The 21,590-nt window shown below is 44.4% G+C and overlaps 2 protein-coding genes across 2 annotated transcripts; both read left to right on the forward strand.

The window, feature by feature from the left end:
- The first annotated feature begins 228 nt into the window (after positions 1-228).
- psmb11a (proteasome 20S subunit beta 11a) lies at positions 229-1,118 on the forward strand. The gene is made up of 2 exons (XM_085253225.1): positions 229-684; positions 799-1,118. Exons 1-2 carry the CDS (start codon positions 330-332, stop codon positions 1,116-1,118), a joined length of 675 nt encoding a protein of 224 aa, XP_085109351.1. The 5' UTR covers positions 229-329.
- A 775-nt stretch (positions 1,119-1,893) lies between these two features.
- psmb5 (proteasome 20S subunit beta 5) lies at positions 1,894-11,943 on the forward strand. Its single transcript, XM_085253901.1, has 3 exons — positions 1,894-2,163; positions 7,020-7,326; positions 11,261-11,943. The coding sequence occupies exons 1-3, from the start codon at positions 1,909-1,911 to the stop codon at positions 11,542-11,544; spliced, it is 846 nt and encodes a 281-aa protein (XP_085110027.1). The 5' UTR covers positions 1,894-1,908; the 3' UTR covers positions 11,545-11,943.
- The last annotated feature ends 9,647 nt before the right edge of the window (positions 11,944-21,590 follow it).

Genomic DNA, 21,590 nt, shown 5'->3' on the forward strand with positions numbered 1-21,590 from the left:
CTGTGTTTGAGAACAACTTTTGTTTACTTTTCAACAGAAAAGATGTTCTGATTTTGTGATCAAGTATCTGTGTCTACACCATCATGGCTTTGGAAGATGTTTGCAGCTTCAAAGAAAGGCCGGTGCAACATAAATGGTTTTCTTTTTCATCTCTGGGGGACGCAGCAATTCCATTTCCTACGAGTGACTGTTACAACCTAAGATACTCAAGACTGGAAACATCTGAAAACAACTGTGGAGTTCCACTGCATTTTTTTATACCACCTCTTCCACATTCCTCCTCTTTCATCAACAGACCGTTGTCATCCTTCTGCCCACCCAAAAATTCAATGACAGTCCAGAAGCCTTTCCGTTTGGCTCATGGAACAACAACCCTGGGTTTCATCTTCCAAGGTGGGGTAATAGCAGCAGCAGACACACGTGCCAGTGCCGGGGGGCTTGTTGCCTGTCCGGCTGTTCATAAGATCACCCCTATTCACTCTCATCTAGTGGTCACATCTTCTGGTAGTGGTGCAGATTGCATGCTGTGGGAGAGAATTCTGATTAGAGAGATCAGACTGTACCAGTTACGGCATGGACATCGCCTTTCAATACGTGCCACAGCTAAGCTCCTTTCATCTATGCTCCATCCTTTTAAAGGTACTGAAATGTGTGTTGCTCTTACACTGTGTGGTTGGGATAAGCAAGAGGGTGCCGTTGACTGTGCAACAAGTTTGGAAGACTCACCCTGGATGACTGATGATAGCTCCTTGGCTGTTTTTAGTAACCAAAACATTACTGCAACAACTTCTCCAAACAGCGGTCCAAAGCTTATATATGTGTGCAGTGACGGAGCCCGACTGCAGGGAGATGTCTTCTCTGTGGGCTCAGGCTCACCTTATGCTTATGGAGTCTTGGACAGAGAGCTGAGGTGGAGCCTGAGTAAAGGAGAAGCCATCTCATTAGCAAGAGAAGCAGTGTTCAGGGCCACTCACAGGGATGCCTACTCGGGGAACAATGTGGATCTTTTCCACATCACAGCACAAGGATGGAGCCAGAGAAAGAGAGAGGACTTGAAAGAAGAATATTACAGAGATAAAGAAAAGAAGGGAAAGAAAAAGAATGACAAACTCAAATAATACTCAATAATCAAAAGCATTTATGTGTGGGAGGAAATTATGATGTTATATTTATCATTGAAAAGTAAATTTAATAATAATCACACACATTTACACTCTGATGGATGGATCGGAGAGTAACTTGGGGTTAGTATCTTGCCCAAGGATTCTTGACATGCAGACTGGAGGAGCCTGGGAACAAACCACCAACCTTCTGATCAGTGGGTGACCTGCTCTACCTCCTAAGCTACTAATGGGCAAGCACAGTGGCTTGAGGTTAGCGCTGTTGCCGTACAGCAAGAAGGTCCTGAGTTCGATTCCACCATCTTTCTGGGGTCTTCCGGGGTCTTTCTGTGTGGAGTTTGCATGTTCTCCCTGTGTTTGCGTGGGTTCCCTCCAGGCACTCCGGCTTCCTCCCACTGTCCAAAGACATGCAGTTTGTGGGGATAGGTTAATTGATTAATCTAAATTGCCCATAGGTGTGAATGTGGGAGTGAATGTGAGCGCAAATGGTTGTCTGTCTCTGTGTGTTAGCCCTGCGACAGACTGGCGGCCTGTCCAGGGTGTACCCCGCCTCTTGCCCTATGACAGCTGGGATAGGCTCCAGCGCCCCCCGCGACCCTGAAAAGGATAAGCGGAAGTGAATGGATGGATGGATAATAATAATAATAATAATGATAATAATAATAGCTGTGGAATAAAAGGTATTTCCTTTACCTCACACTTTTTTTTAACCAATACACCGCCACAGACACAGGGGGCGCTGTTTGATTTTGTTACCGTGACAGAATAAAAAAAACTACCGCGGCGGATGTTGCTTGTTCATCATACATTTTCAAAGATGGCCCTTGCTAGTGTGTTGAGCGGTGATTCTGCGGATTTTTCGTTTGATAGTAGCCAGTCCTTTGCTTTTGGTGGCGGACCCGGACCAAGAGGTCTGGGGTTAGAAGGCACGCCCGAGGACAGCCTCAGTTTTTCCGTTAAAAACCCGCTGTGTGTCGGAGACGATGATGGCGTCGAAAGGAAAATAGAGTTTCTGCATGGAACCACCACCTTAGCATTCAAAGTAAGTTAACGGTCCAGTTATTGTAGCTATATGGTATAAGAAACCCCAGTAGCAGTTGTATACCTGTCTAAACTAGACGTTTGATAAATTTTGACTTTACATATCATACGCTAGGGTTTCCGGTATAAATTGTCTCTGATGTTAGCATGCTAGCGTGGCTACAAATCGCTTTCTCATGACAGATGTGCATGGTACACGAGATAGGTGATGTGCACTTAAGTAAACGTAAACAAGTAATCTCTCTAATATGTTTACTATGTATAGTATTAAGACAAATCGTGAATTACGTAGGCTTACGTTGACGTTTCTCAGTCAATTTAAAAGCAAAAATGTGGGTGTTTTAATAACATAGTCACGTGAATTTATATAGTAGGAAATCTGACGTGTTCTTCCGTAAAAAGTGCAGCAAGTACACACTTTTTGATGGTTACAACTTAAAAGAGCTACCTAAACGTGTGTTATTTCCAAAGTGATTTGTGCTGAGTATGTAAATGTATTTCATCCATAGGAGAGCCTAACCGACACAGGATATTTTGGCTGATAGTATACATTTTTAAGGGTTTTAAAATAAACTCGTGCCTTTTATATACTTGAAATATGTTCAGTTATATACTGAAAAGGCAAAATGGATGAAAATAGTGCGTTCCTCACAAACTAATCGCCTACCACCTCTTCAACTTGAACCCCAACTTTTAGACACTGTGTAGCGTGTTGTAAACAACAGAAGCAGCCCCAGGTGTTGGGGAAAGTACACGGAGAGACCATTTCTCACTTATCTCGAGTATCGTTTTATATATTTTGCTCCGAGGAACGTACACATATCGAGAAATATAGTAAAATAAAAATGTAGTTGACCTGTCTTAAAAAAAAAAAAATGTAATTGATACTGGCCAACTATGTATTAATCAAAAACAATTTACTATCAAAAGAATATTACATCATTGCTACCTTTTTGTTAAGACAATTTGCAACACATTTCTGTCAATATTAATTAAATGCATACATGAATGAAATTTGCAAGTCCATATCTTTACATCACATCATGTTAGGGGTTAAAATGTGATGATCTTTCATTATTATGTCATTACTATGTTCAGTGACGTTGCAGTAGGAAGGAGAAAAGCACAAAGGCCCTTTAATAAGATTCCTGTTAATTGTATTCAGATATATACATGTATAATGTGTTGAATGAATTAAAGTCACACTTTCTGTGAGTCTTCTTTTCAACTGTGAGTTCTCCATACCTGCTTTTCTAAATGTTATTGTTAAAACACACATGAAGTTTTGATGGAAGAAGACGTGTATTCGATTAGTCATGACTGTGATGCGCACAATAAAAACAAACTTGCATGCTCACGAAAAGAAGCCAAGAAATCTCTAGAAAGTGGAAATGTTCTTTTTGATGTTGTACATCAAAGTAGAAAATCTAAAAGGGGGGAAAATAAATCTTGATTTCTAGAAAGTTTAAGGCTTGCTGTTGTTTTTTGTGCTGTAAAGATTTAAGCAGTGTCTCTGAGGATACATTTATTTGTAATTAACAATCCTTCCCTAAAAAACCACCAAGATTCCATTGACAGGCTTATAAACTGGCATGTACAATTGGCGATGCATAAATACATTCTGCCTGTGTGCCGTAGAAACCCCCGATTGAAAACATTTAAAACAGCATGAAAGAGCCTTGCTGTTGATTTGTCATCACAATTGAAAACAGCCATTGTAGTCTTCTCCCTCAGTTTGTCAAACGCTGTGGAGCAGTGTAAATACAGAACCCTGCTGATGGCTTTTGTCTCTTCAGGGGATTTGTTGATACAAGTAAAAGATAAAAATAACGCCATCCTTATCCCTTAATCCCTTAATGAAAACATCCCCCACAGACACCTCCCTCTGACTGGCCAAATCTGTTGTCTACTATACTTGCTTCTGTGACTGTCAGTTCGCTGATAGAGGATTTTGGAAGGAAGAGCAAAAGTCTTTCCTCTTATCCAGCAGCTTTCTGCTAGAGCCGAACCGTATATTGCACCTCTCTGACAGCTGTAGAGCAGCAGCTCTTTTTTTTTTTTTTTTTGGCCTCATTTAGGCAGAACTGCTGCAAGCGATCTCTTACTTAAATTTAGAGCAAGTGACTCTATTCTGTTAAAAGAAGTGGATGTAGGGGAGGGCATTAAAATGTATTATGCACTGGTAAGTAGTGTAGCTGTTTAAGAGAGAGGGGCACTGATTGCAAAGTTCTGGGCCACTGCTAATGTTTAAAATGACAATTTGGCTGCGAGCCAGTTCCAGTTGATTTTAACTGTTTAACCCAACAGATCGATCGATCACTGACATCGGTAAATGCCATCTTTGTGTCTTTTCTTAATCAATGTACTGATATCAGTCTATATATCTAGTACTTTAAACATATGGTTTTGTGAGGAACTTGTGGAAATTCGTTCGGTTCGTAAGCAGATACAAGTGTGGCCAGAAGGGTCTTCAGAGGCTTTACAGGACTGCTTTAACACCACAGACTGGAACATGTTTAAGCAGGCTGCCACCTACAACAACACCACTGACCTCCAGGAGTACGCAGAGACTGTTACTGCCTACATCAACAAGTGCATTGAGGATGTAACAGTCACGAAAACCATAACTGTCCGGGCCAATCAAAAACCATGGATGACAGGAGAGGTCTACAGGCTGCTGAAAGCTCGGAATGTTGCCTTCAGAGATGGTGACGAGGCGAGCCTGAGGACAGCTAGGGCCAACCTTTCCCGTGGCATCAGAGAGGCTAAGAGACAGTACTCCAGGAAAATATCCCATCACTTCAAAGACAGCAGAGACTCACGGAGCCTGTGGCGGGGCATTCAGACCATCACAGATTACAAGCCCCCACCACAGACTTGTGACAGTACTATCCCCCTGCTGAACGAGCTGAACACTTTCTTTGCTCGCTTTCAAGTCCGAAACAGCACCACTGCACAGAAGACCCCACCCCCTCCTGGTGACCAGGTGATGACTCTGTCCCCGGACAGCGTGAGGAGATCCCTCAGCAGGATCAATGCACGTAAAGCTCCGGGTCCTGACAACATTCCTGGTCGTGCACTGAGAGACTGTGCAGTGGAACTCACTGATGTCTTCACAGACATCTTCAACATATCACTCATCCAGGCTGTCGTCCCCACATGTTTTAAAGCCACCACAATCATTCCGGTTCCAAAAAAGTCATCTCCCTCCTGCTTTAATGACTACCGTCCTGTTGCACTTACTCCCATCCTGATGAAGTGCTTCGAACGACTAGTCATGCAGCACATCAAGACTGTCCTGCCCCCCTCCCTGGATCCCTTCCAGTTTGCGTATCGGCCCAATCGCTCAACCGATGATGCCATCTCCACTGCACTCCACTCAGCACTCACACACCTGGACAAAAAAGATTCATATGTTCGAATGCTGTTCATAGACTTCAGTTCAGCATTCAACACTATAATCCCCCAACAGCTCACTCAAAAACTGGTCCAGCTGGGGCTCAACACCTCACTGTGCAACTGGCTGTTGGATTTCCTCACCGGAAGACCTCAAGCAGTACGGGTCGGCAGTAATACATCCAGCACCATCATTTTAAACACGGGGGCCCCGCAGGGATGTGTGCTGAGCCCCCTCCTCTTCACTCTGCTGACCCATGACTGCACTCCATCACACAGCTCCAACCTCTTCATCAAGTTTGCGGACGACACAACGGTGGTGGGTCTCATTAGCAACAGGGATGAGACCGACTACAGAAGTGAGGTGAGACGCCTGGCCACGTGGTGTGCTGACAACAATCTCTCTCTGAATGTGGAGAAGACGAAGGAGATTGTTGTGGACTTCAGGAGAATGCACACCCAACATGCTCCTCTGACCATTGACGGAGCGTCTGTGGAGAGAGTGAGCAGCACCAAGTTCTTGGGTGTGCACATCACAGAGGATCTCTCCTGGACGTACAACACCACAGCACTGGCCAAGAAATCACAGCAGCGTCTCTTCTTTCTCCGCAAACTAAGAAGAGCAGGAGCTCCAGCCCCCATCATGTACACTTTCTACAGAGGCACCATCGAGAGCATCCTGTCGAGCTGCATCACTGTGTGGTTTGGAGCCTGCAATGCGTCCTGCCATAGAACCCTCCAACGCATAGTGAGAGCTGCAGAGAGGATCATTGGTGTCTCTCTCCCCTCCCTCCAGGACATTTACAGCACCCGTCTCACTAAAAAAGCCCTTTGCATAGCGGCTGATCCCACGCACCCAATGCAAAGCTTCTTCAAGCTGCTGCCGTCGGGGAGGAGACTGCGGAGTCTCCAGGCCAGGACCAGCAGACTGAAGGACAGCTTCATCCATCAGGCTGTCAGGAAGCTAAACTCCCTCCCGATTCTGCCCCCCTCTCCCCTCTTCTCCACCACGGTCTCACTGAACTCTGTCACACACACACACACTCACTCTCTGACGCACTCACTGGCCTGCTCCAGTCACTTTGTGGAGCATTGGACTGCTTAAGCATTGGACCTCATAAGACTTTGTTGTTACACTATCTCTTACCGTACACTACTAAATCCCCATTTGCACTATTTGCCTATTTTGCACCACTATGCCTTCTTACTTGAATATTGTATATTGTATATTGCATAGCTTTTTTTTGTTATACGTAAAATTGTATTGTATTTATTTAAATTTTTACTTTTTAATTATTTTATTTGCATTTTTCTAATCACTAGGGTTTGAGAGTAACGCAATTTCTATTCTGTGTATGTCCTGTACATGTGGCAGAATTGACAAATAAAGTTGACTTGACTTGACTTGACTTGAAATGTGGGCTACCCGACCCATTTTTTGACTGCTGTTTCCCCTCTCAGTTCCAGCATGGAGTTATCGTTGCAGTGGACTCTCGAGCCACAGCGGGCTCCTACATCGCGTCACAGACGGTCAAGAAGGTGATTGAGATCAACCCCTACCTACTGGGTACTATGGCTGGAGGAGCTGCAGACTGTAGCTTCTGGGAGCGCCTGCTGGCCCGCCAGTGTCGCATCTACGAGCTTCGCAACAAGGAGCGCATCTCAGTGGCAGCCGCCTCCAAGTTGCTTGCTAACATGGTGTACCAGTACAAAGGCATGGGACTTAGTATGGGAACCATGGTCTGTGGCTGGGACAAGAGAGGACCAGGTAACATCAACAGTTATATCTGACATGGACATGTCATTTTGTCTGGTTATAAACTGATCTAGATAGAATTTGTACTACTTTAAACTGTACCAGTATCAAGATATGCAGTGCTTCCTTGAACTGATTGTAGGACAATTTGTATAGTGTCAAATCAAAACAACATTTTCCTTGAGGCACTTTCTAGTGTAAGGTAAAGACCTTACAGTAATACAGAAAACCTATAATGGTACAGTAATAAACATATTTTAGCTAACATTCACCCACATTCTGTCTACAATGAATATATCAGAAGCAGCTTGGGATTCAGTGTCTTGCCCACAGATGCTTTGGCATGGAGACTGGAGCAGTCAGGGATTGAATTACCAACCTTCCAAGTAGTAGATGACCTGTTCTACTTCCTGAGCTCCATTATCTCCCCTAATGGGGAGATAAAACTGGCAATCTGGAATCAAGTTGACCTCATGAAAAACTATGCAGTCTGTGAAAATTGTTCTTGAAAATGGTAAATTTGGAGAAAGAGCAGCAGAACGACATCCAGCAAAGTACAGCTGGCCTGGAAACCAAATGTGGACTTAGTGGCTGAGTCCAACACTTGTCTGCCTGCTGCTGGTTCTCCTAAGAGTGGCCTTCCAGCTTGGAGTAGATCTCTGAAGCAGAGCAAGGGGCACAAGTTGAAGTGTGTATGAATGCAGGGAAAGAGGCTTTCTGGAGATGGAGCTGAATGTGTAGCCAAATTAGCCTCCTGTCAAAACAGGAGAGTCCAGGTGGTTAGCAGCTAAACTTTAAAAATATAAAAGAGGGGATTGTGAACTGGTGAATGTATGCTGATTTTGTCTTACTCAAAAAAAAAGTCCCTAATATTCTTGTATGGGATATAAATGTTTAATCTCTTTGTTGCTGTTTGTGATTCAGCTTTTAAGTAATGCACTTAAATCTACTCAACACACATCAGCTTTTCTCTCTTGACATATGCTAATGGGTCTGTTTTTATGTGAAAGATTATTTTGGCAGCTTAATCATGCATCGGTTTTGTTTCTCAGTGTTGTCAAAGATCCTTAGTCCCAGGCAAATTTCAAAGAGGCTTCATTATTCATTCATTCTTCATTATTTTTTTAAGCATGAGTTTGGACATGAGTGGTTAGCTGTTTATTATTTAAATGAAATATACTACAGCTGGGCTGTGCGGATAATTATCATTTAAGAAAAAAACAAACATATGCATTACTCCGGGTTAGCCACTAGGTGTCACTGCAGCCTTTCTTTTGCTCTGTCTGTTTTAGTACCTTAAGCTGTGGCTTTTGAATACCACACAGTGTGAGGCTGTACATCACAGAAGGTGTGCTTAAAGAGGCCGCCACGGTGACACAGTAATGGGAAATCGATGAGGCTGGGACTGCAGGCCAGTGAGAGCACGGTGGGATGATGGACATTGGGTCTCAGCCCTGGACAACTGGGTCGTATGCATAATGGCCATACACGTGCTGAGATCGATGGTGGCTTTGTATGGAAAGCCAAGAGGTCTCTGTGAACAATGACAGCCCGCTGGTATGCCAACAAACGCAAATGACACGTGTTAAATCCCGGGCAATCAATTGGGGAAATAATGATCCCTGTATAAGTTCAATATGTATGCGGGCTTTGCCATGGTTCCCACAATGCCAGTGATTGAACGGAGAGGTAAATGTCATGTAAATTAAATCAATCACGATTAGGTGGGAAGCTCATTAACCAGCTACAATCATGTCAGGCACTTATTCCCCTGATGAAGTGTCTTAAGCTCCATGCAGACTAAATTGAATAAAAGCGACATTGAGGAGCTTGACAAATATGGCTCAATGTAATAACATTGCATGTTATGACACTCACATAATCAGGGCACGGTTAATGCTTGATAGCTGGATAGCGGCTTTGGCTTTGACAGAGGAAAAAGTGATTGTACCTTGCGTGGCACCCCCCCAGTGCTCTCTCTAAAGACATCAAGGCTTCGTAATGAGCTGATATGTGATCCACTGAAATGTAGCGTCATGGCGACAAAGCCGAGCAATGTTTGATACGAGTCCTCATCAAAGAAGACCCATGTGGCTGTCGGTTTCGAGCAGGTCCCAAGGGAATGATGTAATCGCTTTTTCTCCTCTGTACAACTGCTGCTGTCTTTTTACTCCTGAGCCAGTCATGAATTCTAGGGGGGGAAGGACAGATGACAGACACTGACCTATTTGAGGCTACCCACCCATGCATCCTTACTTACACTGTAATACTGTCATTCCATCCAGCTGCACTGGCTGCTGTTTTTAAAAAAAAAAAGAAAAGAAAAAAGGCTCTTCGAGCACCTGTCAGCTGATTGATGGAGTAGAAGGAGCCTCTCCTGGCTGCAGAGCTCCACCATCCAAACGACACTTCCGCTCTGATGTGTGCCTTGCAAATTTTAACCTCCCTCTTCCACCCCCCCACCCCCCTTCCCCTCGCCCTTGGTTTTCTGAGCACTCCTCATCGGCTGCATGTGTTTCAGACTGTTAAGTGATAAGTGATTGCATTGGGCGCTACAAAGATCCCAGGTGTGAGGGTTTTTTTGGGGTTTTTTTTAATGGATGTGGGAAGTGTCTTTTGGGTGCCGCTCTGCTGCTATACTTGGACCTCCTAAAGAGTCCTCATCCACCTCCGTCAACTGTGCTACTCAACACAAGAGGCTGCCTTTACAACTCTCTCTGCCTGCCCATTATGTTTTTAACGAGTCCCTCACAGTTTTCAAGAGGAACAGGCAGGTCTTGGAATGGCAAATTACCCCCGTGCATAGGCAGGCACTGGATGATTATCATGGCAAGCTAACGACAGGCTGAGGAAGCTGCAATTTGCCAGTTGAAAGCAATGGTAAGCTCCCCCCAAAAAGCAAGTGGCTCTCTATCCCTAATAGACTGTCACTAGTTTAGCTGCGAATCTCTGCAAGCGAGGGTGTGCAGTGTGAGGGCATTTTGAAGTGTTTTTTAATGTGGGAGATGAGAGATAGCGGTGGATATTAGGTAATTTTCCATGCATGTGTTCCTGCGTTTGTCTGTGCATCATTTTCACAGGTTTGAATTTGTGAAAGCAGTATGAAAAAACATGCCTTTTCGCAGGCTGTCTTTTTACCATCTGCAGGCTGACTGTGGGCGAGCTCACAGGCTGGTGCTAGTCATCCGTTCCACGTCACTCCGGGATGAGGCCTAGCGAATGTGTCATAGCGCGGAACAAAATGTCTCGCATGTGTCCACGAAGCGTGGTGTGGAGCAAACTGTCCCTCACAGGTCCATCAGAGCATTGTGAGTCTGCGGTGCACATAAGATTACATGTTTGGGGTGGAGGCAGAGCTTGTGCCTCCATGTGATGCTCAAGTGTGTAAAGGTTAAAGAAATGTGTGTGTTTGTGTGGAAGAAGTGCGCTGTACTTGTTTGACGTCTACAGGATGTGAGCGCGATGTTGTTCTTTGCCCTCCCTGGCGAGGTGCGAGATGCTGTTACCTGCGAAGCTCAGGTTGTGGGTCGATAGTTAATTTTTGGCCTGTTTGCGGGGATCAATAAGATCCAGAGCAGGGCCCCTGGGCGGACGGCGATGTGGCCCCCGCCTTGTCAGCAGGTTCTGCGGCCGGCTTCGTTTTACTTGAAGAGGGTGCAGCTGTTCATATCTGCCAGCCTTACTTCACTTAGAGAGGTTGCAGCTGTTCATATTCTCTCTCTCTCTCTCTGGAGGACATGCCGTGCGTGAGCGTTTCCAAGATCGCGTGTGTGTGTGTTTGTTTGTGGGAGCACTGCGGTGTTAGATGTACACCATCTCAGTTTTCCTGTCAAAGCGCAACATCTAGAGAAATACAACTCCCTTTACACGGTTTCTCTGTCCTCTTTGCCTTCCTGTCCTATTGACCCACCCGTTGTCCTTTCTGTTCCTTTTTTTTGCTTTTCAGGATTGTACTACGTCGACTCAGAGGGGAACCGGGTGTGCGGCGACTTGTTTGCGGTGGGGTCAGGCTCCATGTATGCCTACGGTGTGATGGACAGCGGCGTGAGACACGACCTAACGGTGGAGGAGGCCTGCGAGCTTGGCCGTCGCGCCATCTACCAGGCCACGTACCGCGACGCCTACAGTGGAGGGCAGGTCAACCTGTACCACGTCCACAGCGAGGGCTGGACCAGGATCTCCCAGGACGACGTGCTCGTGTTGCACCACCAGTACAAAGATCAGGCGTAGTTATAGAAAACAACATAACGTAGAGCCGGGTGAGGGTTGGGAGAGATGAGGGAAGGGGTAGGAACTTATTCTAGTATCCAATGTTTAGCTGTTCTGAAATGCCAGAAAGGGTTGACACATAATAAAAAGGACTCATCTGCAGATTGACTGCGACTCACATTTCTTCTGTGACTTGTTGCTAGCTTCAAGCCTTTATACTGTACATTTTTAACAATGCCAGTGAGCTCCACTCGCCCTCCACACAGTATGATTTGAGGGGTTGCAGAGACAGGCCCGATGACTCAAACATGCTTTAATACAGTGTGGGAGTAGTGTGGTGCTTGCCCTACATACATTTCATTTGGATCGTACTCTTAGAAACTGCATCGCCTTCTTCAATAAAACCTGTGATGTTCTCTCTTTTTTTTCCCAAGAGTCTTGCTTTTGTTATTTCGTGGGAGGGCCAATTCCATCTTTGGGTCACAAGATAGTGAATTGTATTTCTTAGAATTTCCTATTTATGCAAATGTTTAACGGGATCGCTTCCTTTTCCTTTTGATGTAGTCGTTTTGCCGCTCGTTGTGTTTACATTTCAGTCATCTGTTTCCCTCCACAGATGTGGGGATTTTGGAGGTACATCCAAAATCTGTGTAGTCTCCTCTATACGTTGTGTTTATTAGTGGGGAGTAGTGCTGTCTAAATAGCACTATTTAATTGCGTACCACCAGCCTCAGTAATTGTGCCTCCTGAGTTGTAACAGTATGTTTTCTTCCCCTCATTGATAATGTTCCCTTCCTCCGCTCACGTTGCACAAATGCGCCTTTTAATTGGAAGGGGAAATTTATTCTTTAATTCCTCCCTGACACCCTTAGCTTCTCAGCATGCAGTGTTGTGTGCCACCCTGCCATGGTGTTTTACAATGTAACGACCTGCGCTAGCAGTGTGTCCCCCTCCAGCGGTTTTTATGGCCCGGAATAAACACTAATAAAGGCGATGGGGTAGACAGCCGGAGCCGGCGCACTTTCAAACCGTGGTTAAAAACTAGTTTCACAGGTGACTAGTTAGCAGATGGAATAGAAATGGGATTTCGATAAATGGAAATGAGTGAGTCTCGTCTGCGATGCTGCTTCTGTTAAATGAAGTGATGGGGAATTGCAGCGTCAATAGAAGCAGATACTGAAAGAGTGATGACGCATGCGTCCGTGGAGAGATGCTAAAATGGAGCAGATGTGTTAAACTTTGTATTCAAATTTTGAGAAAACTAACCACACGTCCTCCCTGGCTGGCTTCAGGAGTTGGAGGATGGATTTTTTTTCCCTCAGAAATGAGTTGAATATGACTCAGAATGGTGGATAAAGACTAGGTCCTCCAGTGCCATTAAGTATCCAGTGCACTGCATTGTCATCTAAGTAGGAAGGCTTTTCTTGATAAAAATAGCCGGCTTTTAGAGGCCGTGGTTTTTGTCCATAATTGCTTGTTGAGATGTCATTCAAACAAAAGCACAGTGGAATGTGTGTGTGTGTGTGTACATGGAAACATTGACCAATTGTACTCCCAGATAGCAAGACGACATTGAATTGATGTTGATTTTTCATCCGATCCGTCGTTATGATCAGGGTTGAAATGCCACTGTTGTAACAACATTGAAATACTGTGGTAAACCGACGGTCTTACTATAGGGACGTTGAAATAATGTTGATTTACCGTTGTTTTTTTGTCATTGATATTTGATCTATTTGTAGTCGACCAGGTGACGACAACAACAACGTCGAGAAAACGTCTACTTATAGTTGACCATCATTCGGCGCCGGTCACCATCAAAAAGCCATCGATTTGTAGTTGAGCGTTAAATTGCATTGCAACTGAGCGGGTTCAAGCTTGAACCCAGCATCCAAACAGAATATTACTGAAGTACCCTAATCAGCCAGATGTAGTTAAAAAATATTTACCAGTATTAAATCTTTCTCTGGTGACGTCAAGTTTTTTTTTCTTTACTAAAACCGCAAAAGAGAAAGAATACTCTGTTAAAAAACACTTTGCCATGGTGGATGAAGTATATTTTTTGAGATTTGCCTACAGCTACCTAGTCTTACAATAGCAGTCTTGTCAAGCGGGGATAACAGGAACCGTTTGAGGAGTATGTGGAAAAAAATAAATTGAAAAATCATAGATGTAACCTTAGGGTGTAATCAAAGAATGACACCCAAGTTTCCAACAATGGTTACAGATCGTGACCGTGAATTTGAAAAGAATAATTGCACCGCCCCGACCACTGATCGCTATCTCTGTCATACCTTTGTGTAAAAGGAGGGGAAATTGTAAAACATTCGTATTATGATATAAATATAAAGGAATAAAAAGATGTAGGGATATTGGCACTCTTTTGTTCTTTAGGGTTACAGATTTGTGATAAAAGCTGTCGGTGTGTTTTAAATAAAATTCTTTTACATTTACTAAAATTGGAACAATCCGATAAGCACGTCACCTTGGCTCGGAATGAATTCATGGTTCCTGCAGGAAGGATCCTTGGATGATCCCGCTCTTTATCCAATGCCACACAGTGAATATTAGCAGTGAAAAAACAACAGCGGATTGCTCTCTGGGTTAATTATAATCACTTTAATGATTTCAAGGACCATCGTGAGTTGAGAACTGAAATTTGTCCAATAACTGCTTTAGGAGAAAATATCTGCAAAATCAGATTAGCTCTTTTAAAAAGGCTTATCAACATTCTTAACTTATCTCGTGAACTCAGTAAGTATGCCTGATAATAATTAGCATCTTAGATTGCTGACTTTGGTTTTTATAGTGTCACTGTCATCTTTTAGTCAAATAAGTGCAAGTATCTGCGCATTATGATGTTCACAGACGACACCGTGATCTGTAGACTAGTGAGAGTATGGAACATGTGGAGGAGTGGTGGAGGTATGCACTGAAGAAAGAAGGGATGAAAGTCAGTAGAAACAAGGCAGAATACATGTGTCTGAATGAGAGCGAGAGTGGAGGTAGTGAGATTAGATGAGTTTAAAGAACTGGGGTCAGAAATCCTAAGCCATAGACCAGGGGTGCCCAATCCCGGTCCTCGAGAGCTACCGTCCTGCAGCTTTTAGATGCATCCCTACTCCAACACAGCTGAATCAAATGGTTTGATTACCTCTTCAGCATGCCATCGTGTTTGGCAAAGGCCTGATAACAAGCCATTCATTTGATTCAGCTGTGTTGGAGTAGGGATGCATCTAAAAGCTGCAGGATAGTAGCTCTTGAGGACTGGGATTGGGCAGCCCTGCCATAGACAGTGCACAAGAGAGGTGAAGATGAGAGTCCAGGGAGGGTGGAGGCGGAGGCTGGTTTACAAGGTGCTAGTGAGACCTGCTGTGGTGCATGGTTTGGAGACTTTGGCATTGACAAAAAGACAGGAGGCTGTACTGGGTGCGGCAGAGCTGAAGATGTTCTGATTTTTGCTACGAGGGACTGGGACAAGATTAGAAATGAGTTTGTGAGAGGGTTTGGGTACAAAGTCAGAGAAGGAAGGCTGAGATGGTTTGGACGTGTGTAGAGGAGGGAGAGAGGATATACTGGAAAGAATGTTGAGTATGGATGAGGCACGGGTACAGGAGGAAGACCACAGAGAAGATCCATGGATGTGGTGAAGGAGCACATGCAGAGGGTCGGTGTGACAGATGTGGCCAAATGTGCAAATAATGCGGTCAGGGTATATAAAAGTAATCTGTTGTCTTTAGGGCAGTCTGAAGCTCAGACTTGGTTTCCATGTTTGTTTTTTCTACTCATGTCTCAACCTGATGTCAGCTAGGGACACATTTCTTTATATAGTCATGTCAGACACAAGCAACGCCACAGCCTCAAAGGATCACGGAAATAAAATGGCTTCTTTCAGACAGATGATAAACCAAGGTGCTGCAGAGAAGGCGAATATAAAATAAATATATTGTATGTATTTGAATTAGAATTGAAGAAAAAACTGTAAATCAAGCAAAGATACTCTAGTGAAATCCAAAACTTCAAATATGGTTCTTTTAAAGCAGGGTTGTCGAAGTCATTTTACGTCACGGGCCACATACAGCCTACGTTAATCTCAGTGGGCCGGACCAGTGAAACTCTTCTTTCTGTCAGTGTAAAGAAGTTGAATTATACATTTAATTCTCAAGACATCTTAATATAGGATAAAGAAGTACGATTTCAACAGTGTGTCTCGGTTTTTTCTACACGATAAAGAAATACTGCTCAGTATTTCAGTAAATGAAAGAAATCTTTCACCATGACTCTTAAAGTGTAAGATTACATAGAGAGTATATCCATGTGTACAACTGATAGTGTGGAGTGAATACACACTGCATTCAAATGGGACTAGATTGCTTTGCCAGGCCAATTCTGGCCCCCGGGCCTTTTGTTTGGCACCTAAACTTTAAAGCGTGGATGCTGTATTTCAGATTACCTCCTAAGTGACATGACAAAGTATAAAACAGTTGTAACTATCGTACTTTATGAACTGCCGTCACTCATTACCCTTCAAAATGCATGAATGTATTACTCACACAGGACTTTGTGGATCATATTTCATTGTCTCACTGGTACCTTAAACAAAACGTTCCCGTTCACACTTGGATTTTCTTTTTGGTCTAATCCTCACTCACTGACAGAGCAGCTAGTTTGGCCACGCAGACTAATGTGCGTATACGTGACTGCAACATAATGAATGCTTTAAAAAGAGACTGTCCGAAATATATGCTCGTGGTCACTTTATTAGGAACGCCTTGCTTGTATGGGCTGGATTCCTGTTTCCTTTCAGAGCTGTCGTAATTCTTCATGGCACAGATTGAACAAGATGCTGGAAGCATTCCTCAGAGACCTTGGTCCATATTGACGTGATTGCATCACACAGTTGCTGCAGATTTGTCAGCTGCACATGCAAAATGGCAATCTCACCAAATCCCAAAGATGCTCCATTAGATTGAGATCTGGTGATTGTGAAGGCCACTTCAGTACAGTGAACTCACTGTCAAGTTCAAGAAATCACTTTGACTGGCTGTGGCATTTAAATGATGCTCAGTAAGTCCTAAGGACCCCAAAATGTGCCAAGAAAATGGACCCCACATTAATACATCACCACCAGCCTGAATCATCGATAAGTTTAGATCCGTCCTTTCATGCTGTTTCACCAAATTCTGACCCTACCATCTGAACGTCCAAAAATGAGACTCATAGGATCAGGCGTTTTGCCAATCTTGTACTGTCAAATTTTAGCAAGTCTGTATGAATTGCAGTCTCAGTTTCTCATTCTTAGCTGCTCCTCTGCATGCCTTGGGTGCAGTGAGTGGTTATTTGAAATATTGTTGACTTCAGCTAGAAGCAGTTTGGCCGTTCTTCGTTCTCCTCTGACCTGTGGCATCAACAAGGTATTTTCTCCCAGAGAACCGCTGCTCACTAGATATTTTCACTTTTTTGGACCATTCTCTGTAAACTCCAGAGATAGTGCAGGAAAATCCCAGCACATCAGCAGTTTTTAAATTACTTAGACTAGCCTGCCTAGCGCCAACAACCATGCTATGTTGAAATTCTGACGCTCGATTTGAGCTTCAGCTGTGTCGATCACGTCTACGTGCCTGAATACTCTGAATTTCTGTAAGGCGATTGGCCGATTAGACATTTACATGAATGAGCAGTTGAACAAGTGTACCTAACAAATTGGCGGGTTATCTATAGATATATTACTGACCACATATGACCTAGGTCACTGGAAACATGCTGAATCCTTTTTGTGTGTGCCATTTTGTTTACAGCTTTAGGTCCATAAACGTGGTTAGCGGGGAGCATGTTTCTATCTGCCCTTTGCCCTGACTTGTCCTGTATGGAGGAAACACCTCTAGCCTCTTGTGGTTTTTTACTATGTTTATACTGATCCACCCTGTCTGTGTGTGACCTTGGCACTGGACCAGCAGAAGGCAGGCAGCATGCGGTGCCACTGTAGAAAGTCATCTCTGTCTGGCACAAAGATTGCGGGTTGTCAACAGGTATTTTCAGAATAGCTGCTATTATCTGTACCAGCTTTCAGAATATTTTCACAAAGCTTTACGCTCAGGAAAAGATGGTGACACTCTGGGAAGGCATGACAAAATTAAGAAAATAGATTTTTTTCTTCTTATTTTTGCCTAAATTAGACTGAATGCTATGAAAAGGACCAGCTGGCGATATTGAGGGATGCCAGGACTATGATTTTCACACTGTCAGAAAATAACCCCTGTGCCCACATTATGCCATCTGTCAGGTGGCCATATATGATTTCACTTCCAGACACCAGATCGCATCTGAACGCAGTCCTGTGGGGAGATCACCACAGACACCTCCTGTACGAGACGTTATTTCCTATGCTTTGACGCTCGGACTTAGTAATTGGATCTTCAAAAGAAAAAACACCCGCTGTAAGAGTGCACGCCTTTAGTGATTGAGTATCTCGCAGCCATTGTTTATTCCTGTTGATGCTTCACCCTGATGGAAAAAACAAATGAGAAGTCTATTTGGCTTGGGTAATGACTCCCGGCTGGCTTCCTCTTGTCCACCCCGAAGGCTCTCCGGGTGTCATATAATCAGTACACCCAAGTCCTTAAATGCATGCCAATTCTGACAAACAACAAAGCTGGCATGAAGATAATTGTGTTTGTGGGCTCTGCGCATCCCTTTCCCTCGCTGGCCCAAGAGGCAGCCGCTGCCTCGCCTCGTTTGAGAGGTGCTGTTTTTCATCCCTTGCAATGACAGCCGCACTCTTGTCATTCCCGCCGCATGCTTGCCATGGCTGCCTCGCTCTCCTCGAGATGGTTCTTTTTTTTCCTCCTTCTTCTTCTTCGCCCCCCAACCCTCCAACCCCTCTTCTTCTTTTTTTTTCTCTAGCAATGTTTTTGGCAATTTCTTTTCTTCTTCTTCTGTTTTTTTCTTGACTCGATTAATTCAGTGACATGAATGAAAGCAGCCCGGCAAAGTAAACAGTGGAGCTCTTGAGTTCTGTCCAATCTGAGTCAGTACTTGTTCGCTTCCCAGCAGGCACTTAGGAGCTTCTGCCAACACCGCTATTGCCGCTCTTGATGATGATGACGACGAGGGTGATGGTGAAGATGAGGAGGATTATAGCCCCCTACCATTAGTGCAGACTGTGCCTCGAGAGGCCCGAAGCGGTCGGCTGTTTATCCCTTGTCATGACACCTGACTGTATAAATGGGACCTGTCTGTTTGTTTTATCGTCAACAGCACCAGGCCTCGCCTTCCAGGCAAAGAGAGACAGGGTCAGGGAGACTACAGCTAAAGACTTGGCATTAAGAGCAATGGTGGCTGCCACGGTCACTCCACTTACTCCCATGTGGCTTCTGGCTTTTTTTTTTCTCTCTCTCTCTCTCTCTTTTTTTATTATTGCACTACGTCCTTTAATACATGGTGACTATACGTCCCTCAGGGCAAGAGAAGTGAATTGCGGATTCTGCTGTTTCACAGTATCAGTGGTTTTTTTTCTTAGCTTCTTGCTATTTCAGTGGTGCTTCAGTTCTTACATTTGTTAAGGTGACGCACCATTACTGCTGCTGTGTTTTCCTATTGACTGACCTTGTAAAGTGGTTGAAATGCTATAATTTGCTCCTGTAATCTTTACTTGCTGAGAGTTTGAATTGTGGCTCTTCCATGTATAAATCATTAACAAGTACAGTGTCCAAATCCATCCATCCATCCACTTTTTTTCTACCACTGATCCAATTGAGGATTGCGTCTGATTCACACTCACATTCATACCTACGGGCAAGTTAGAATCGCCAACCAGCCTAACCTCACTATCTGCATGTCTTTGGAGCAGAGTACTTGCAGAGAAGCGATGCAGACATAGGCGAAGCATGCAAACTCCACACAGAAAGATGGTAGAGACAACATTGCGGCACCATGCTGCTTATAGTAAGTTGTATGAAATGCAGCTTTGGGTTGCACATTCTTTTTTCACTCTGGAAAACGTTTCTGCTTTACAATTCTGATGGAGAACAAAACTACAGTGTGTGTGTTTTATGGGTTTGAAGTGTCATTCAGAGCTGCAGGCTTTTTGACAGAATAGCCAGCCCCAGCGGAAGACCCATCTCAAGAGGAACAACTTTGCCAGGCTTGAAGCCCCTGCCTTCCCTTCTTATTCTCCTCTCATTCTTCTCCACCTCTTCATCCATCCATCCTCTTTTTTCTGTTCTACATTTTGACTTAATCCTCCCCGCAGTGTCGCCACTTCCCCTCCGGCCTGATCCTGCTCTGATCGATGCCACCTTGCTCCCTACTAGAAACCCAATGGGGAAATGGAAGCATTAATTACCCACCCCATAGCTCGTTACCCTGGCTCAGCCCTTTCAGCTTCCTGGCTCTTCACCGACTTTGCAATTGTAATTCAGCTGGGGGCCCAGGACGTGAGGGTAATAACAGAGGGTACCCGTCCAAACGGACGATCGCCCACTGATAAATGATCTGCTGGGCCGGACGTGATGGAACTGATGCGAAGGGCCCCGGGAGTGACTCTGAAAGTGATTGACACACAGCTCTGGCACGGGGATTTTTGTGTGAGAGAAATAATTTATGGCTTTCTCTTCCGGAGCTGAGACGAATGCCAGAAATGAGTAATGACCTCTTGGAAGTTCAGCTTCTCTGATCGCAAACAATAGCCCAGGTTGTCAGTGTGGTGGAAATGACAGAATTGATGGCGTTATGAGAATGAGAAGCTAATGGACTAAATCATGGAAATGGCAGTTTAATTAAATATCAGGGCCCAACTATGAACAACATATTACCATTAGAGACGTCCTCACCGATAAATATTGCCCCTAGATGTGGTAAAATGAAAATGAAGGTAAATTGCCCTTTCTTTGGCTAACTGCTTCTGTTTTCTTAATCTTCTCTTCTTGTTACCCTTTTGTGTGACGGCTTGAGTACCTAACTGTTGAAGCACCCAGCAGTTGGCCTCCTCTGTGCTACTCAGCGTCTGATGTTTTCATGTAAGCGCCATGGCGAAAACACACACACACACACACACACACACACACACACACACACACACACACACACACACACACACACACACACACACACACACAATAATGTTTATTTGCTTAGCTACAGTCTCTCCTCAAGCATCCCCAGCTCTTTGCCATAGCCCTAAATCCATTTACAGCCTATGCCTCTATCAGCAACTTTTCCCCTTATCCTCCCATGCTATATTCTGTCTTCCTCCCTCTCCCTTTTCTCCCTTTTTTCCACCCCACTGCTTTCACCATTAACCCTCTCCTCCTTCTTTCTACTTTCCCCATGTGCCCTCCTTCTCTCTCCTTCTCCCTCTCCTCCCCTTGCCCTTCTTTTCCCCCTTACTTTCTTTCTTTCTTTCTTTCTTTCTTTCTTTCTTTTTCTCTGTTAAAGACCGATCTAGTCTCATTACACTGATGGCCCTGATGATTCACTTGAATGGTGCACTCTCTCCCCGGTGCCTCTCCAATGGTTCCTCTGCAGCCTCCGCATGCAGCGGCACTCAGCAGTAACAGCAGTCTCTCTTGCTCTTTCTCCCCGGCCACAATGACAGCGTGGCACCTGCTACTCAGCCGCATGACCTCTTGATATTATCATATAGGTCACAGAGACATTTGCACACTGAAGTATTTCTTATTTAACAAGTACTCTCCCACATGTAAATGTTGTGGATGGAAGAAGAAGATAGAGCAAACACCCGGAGATGATGGGAGGAACAGGGAGGGGGTGGGAATCAGATGTGTGAAAGATTGTGTGCAGCTAGACAAAGTGTATATTTAGCCTGCTTGTGTCTTTTACACCGAACCAGAGTTCAGGTGTGACACTTCCCTTTGATCTTGGGACTATGACTGTGAGCGCCGCACGCAGACTTAACCACAACCACCTTCCATTATTCATCTCTAATGGAGCATTTTTCACACATTGGGAATTACCTGCAGTGCAGAATCTGGTTTGCCTTCAGTCTCGCTCTCACTGGCACCACTGCATTTTGCTGAGAGGAAAATGGTGCAAGCTAAGGCTTTGTC

The sequence above is a fragment of the Mchenga conophoros genome, linkage group LG18 (genome assembly GCF_057382185.1).
Source record: "Mchenga conophoros isolate Kocher_MC1m ecotype Shallow Benthic linkage group LG18, M_conophoros_male_GT1.1, whole genome shotgun sequence".
NCBI lineage: Eukaryota > Metazoa > Chordata > Actinopteri > Cichliformes > Cichlidae > Mchenga > Mchenga conophoros.